The following is a 1,915-nucleotide window of genomic DNA, read 5'->3' on the forward strand; positions in this document are numbered from 1 at the left end:
TTTACCACTGAGGGGCTGTGGTATTGCAGCTACTGGTGTACTAAACTACTGATCCTAGGGAGGTCAGTCCTCAAAATAGCCAAGTGGACCCGGGATGGAGGTCTCATCTGTCTCACAGGATCCCACTGATTTCTTACCACTTTGTTGAGCTCTGGACTGTCTGGGCTGTTGTCCTGAAAATACTCCACAGCCTTCTGGATTTTGGCCATGCTTCCCAGGTATTCTTCCAACCTGCCTGTGGGACTGGGAAGGAAAAAACACTGGATCAGCCTTGAAGAATGGGGGTTAAAATGATGGACTGAGGACATGGTATGCCGGAGGGGGAGAGAACGCACATGAGAGACTCTAAGCTCAAATATGTTTTATTTCCCTTCTAGAGCCTAGAGACATTAGTTCTGCAACCTCTGCACGCAACTCACCCCTCCCTGATGATCTTCTCAGTGTCGCTGGCTACGTGGTAATAGCTGATGACATGGTCCAGGCAGGATAATGTCTTTTCTACATTATCCTGCAGCCTCTGCAGATTCTCCGTCTGCTTGTGCACGGGGATGATGGAGTTCTCCAGCTTCATGAGCCGGCTCTCGAAGGATGACAGGATAGACACCTGCAGGAGGAAGGCCTCTGGCTCTCAGGTCTCAGGGTTATCCTGGCATCTCTTACCTTTTCTTGGTTTTCTAGACAGTAAGCTACATACAGGAAGGAACACAGTGGGCTTGTCCCTAATTTAGTATATGATACGTGATTCAAGATAAACTGGTGAAATTTCTTTTTAATTTTTTTAAGATTTATTTTTATGCGCATTGAGTTTGTTTGTTTTGTCCTGCATGTATGTCTTTCAAGAAGGCCAAATCAGTTGTGAGCTGCCATGTGGGTACTGGAAATTGAATCCAGGCCCTCTGGAGGAGCAGCTCGTGCTCGTCTTCAGGCAAGAAAAACATCAAACTAATTCTTCCTAAGATGATCACCCTAGGGAGCTGGAGGGATGGCTCAGGGGTTAAGAGCACTGGCTGCTCTTGCAGAGGACCTGGCTTCAGTTCTCGGCACCCACATTACTGCTCACAACTAACTGCTTTGAACTCCACTGCCAGAGGGTCTGCGAGGTATAGGTATTGGCTGCTTTCAGAGAACCCAAGTCCAGTTCCCAGTACCATGTCAGGTGGCTCATGTCAGGGAGGGAGGGAGAGAGGGAGAGAGAGAGAGAGAGAGAGAGAGAAAATGCTGGGGGAGGTGGCGGGAAAGCTGCCACTCTTCTGGACAGGGAGCCCTGTCCAGTGCTGCTCACCTTGGTTCCGGCCGTACTCCACCAGCCAGCGGGAGATGCGGATGACATCCTTGAGCACACTCTCAGGCAGGTGCTCCAGGGTCACATCTTCCTGAACCTCCAGGTCATCATAACCACTGATCAGGTCCAGGATGAGCACAGGGGAGACAACCTTGCTGTGCCGGGTCATCAGACTGCGGAACTCAGACTCCAGGGACTCCTTCCCCCGCTCGAACAGCAGCTTCTGCGAGGACAAGGAAAAGAGGCTGCTGCTGCTGCTGAGCTGAGATCTGCAGCCCCTTCCTTCCTGCCCTTGGGCCTCTGGAACCCGAGCCACTCCTCCTTCAAAGCACAGAAGAAACCCTGGGAAGCCTGACTTGGCAATTTCATTTCCTTCAGTTTCTCAAAACTGATGGTTGCTCCAGGTGTGGTGGCACACACTTTTGATCCTAGCACTCAAGAAGCAGAGGCAGGTGGATCTCTGTGAGTCTGAGGACAGTCAGGACAACACTGAGGCCCTGTCTAAAAATAAACAAAAAATGCTTGATGTTCACAGGCCAAACTCTGCTTAACAAGCATTAGTTTATTATTTTCTCATTTTCACTGCTAACTGTCCTCTAGGCAGGAAGGGATTTGTAAAAGAAACAACCAGGT

General features: G+C 49.9%; 1 protein-coding gene across 1 annotated transcript; it reads right to left on the reverse strand.

The window, feature by feature from the left end:
• Nucleotides 1-22: 22 nt before the first annotated feature.
• On the reverse strand, nt 23-1,505 carry LOC101979286 (exocyst complex component 7-like; the record flags this gene model as incomplete). Its single annotated transcript, XM_013355656.2, has 3 exons — nt 23-243; nt 420-621; nt 1,283-1,505. Coding segments are annotated over 3 exons (639 nt in total), but the record flags the coding sequence as incomplete, so codon positions are not given.
• Between the last annotated feature and the right edge of the window lie 410 nt (nt 1,506-1,915).

Source organism: Microtus ochrogaster, unplaced genomic scaffold, assembly GCF_000317375.1.
Source record: "Microtus ochrogaster isolate Prairie Vole_2 unplaced genomic scaffold, MicOch1.0 UNK3314, whole genome shotgun sequence".
Lineage (NCBI taxonomy): Eukaryota > Metazoa > Chordata > Mammalia > Rodentia > Cricetidae > Microtus > Microtus ochrogaster.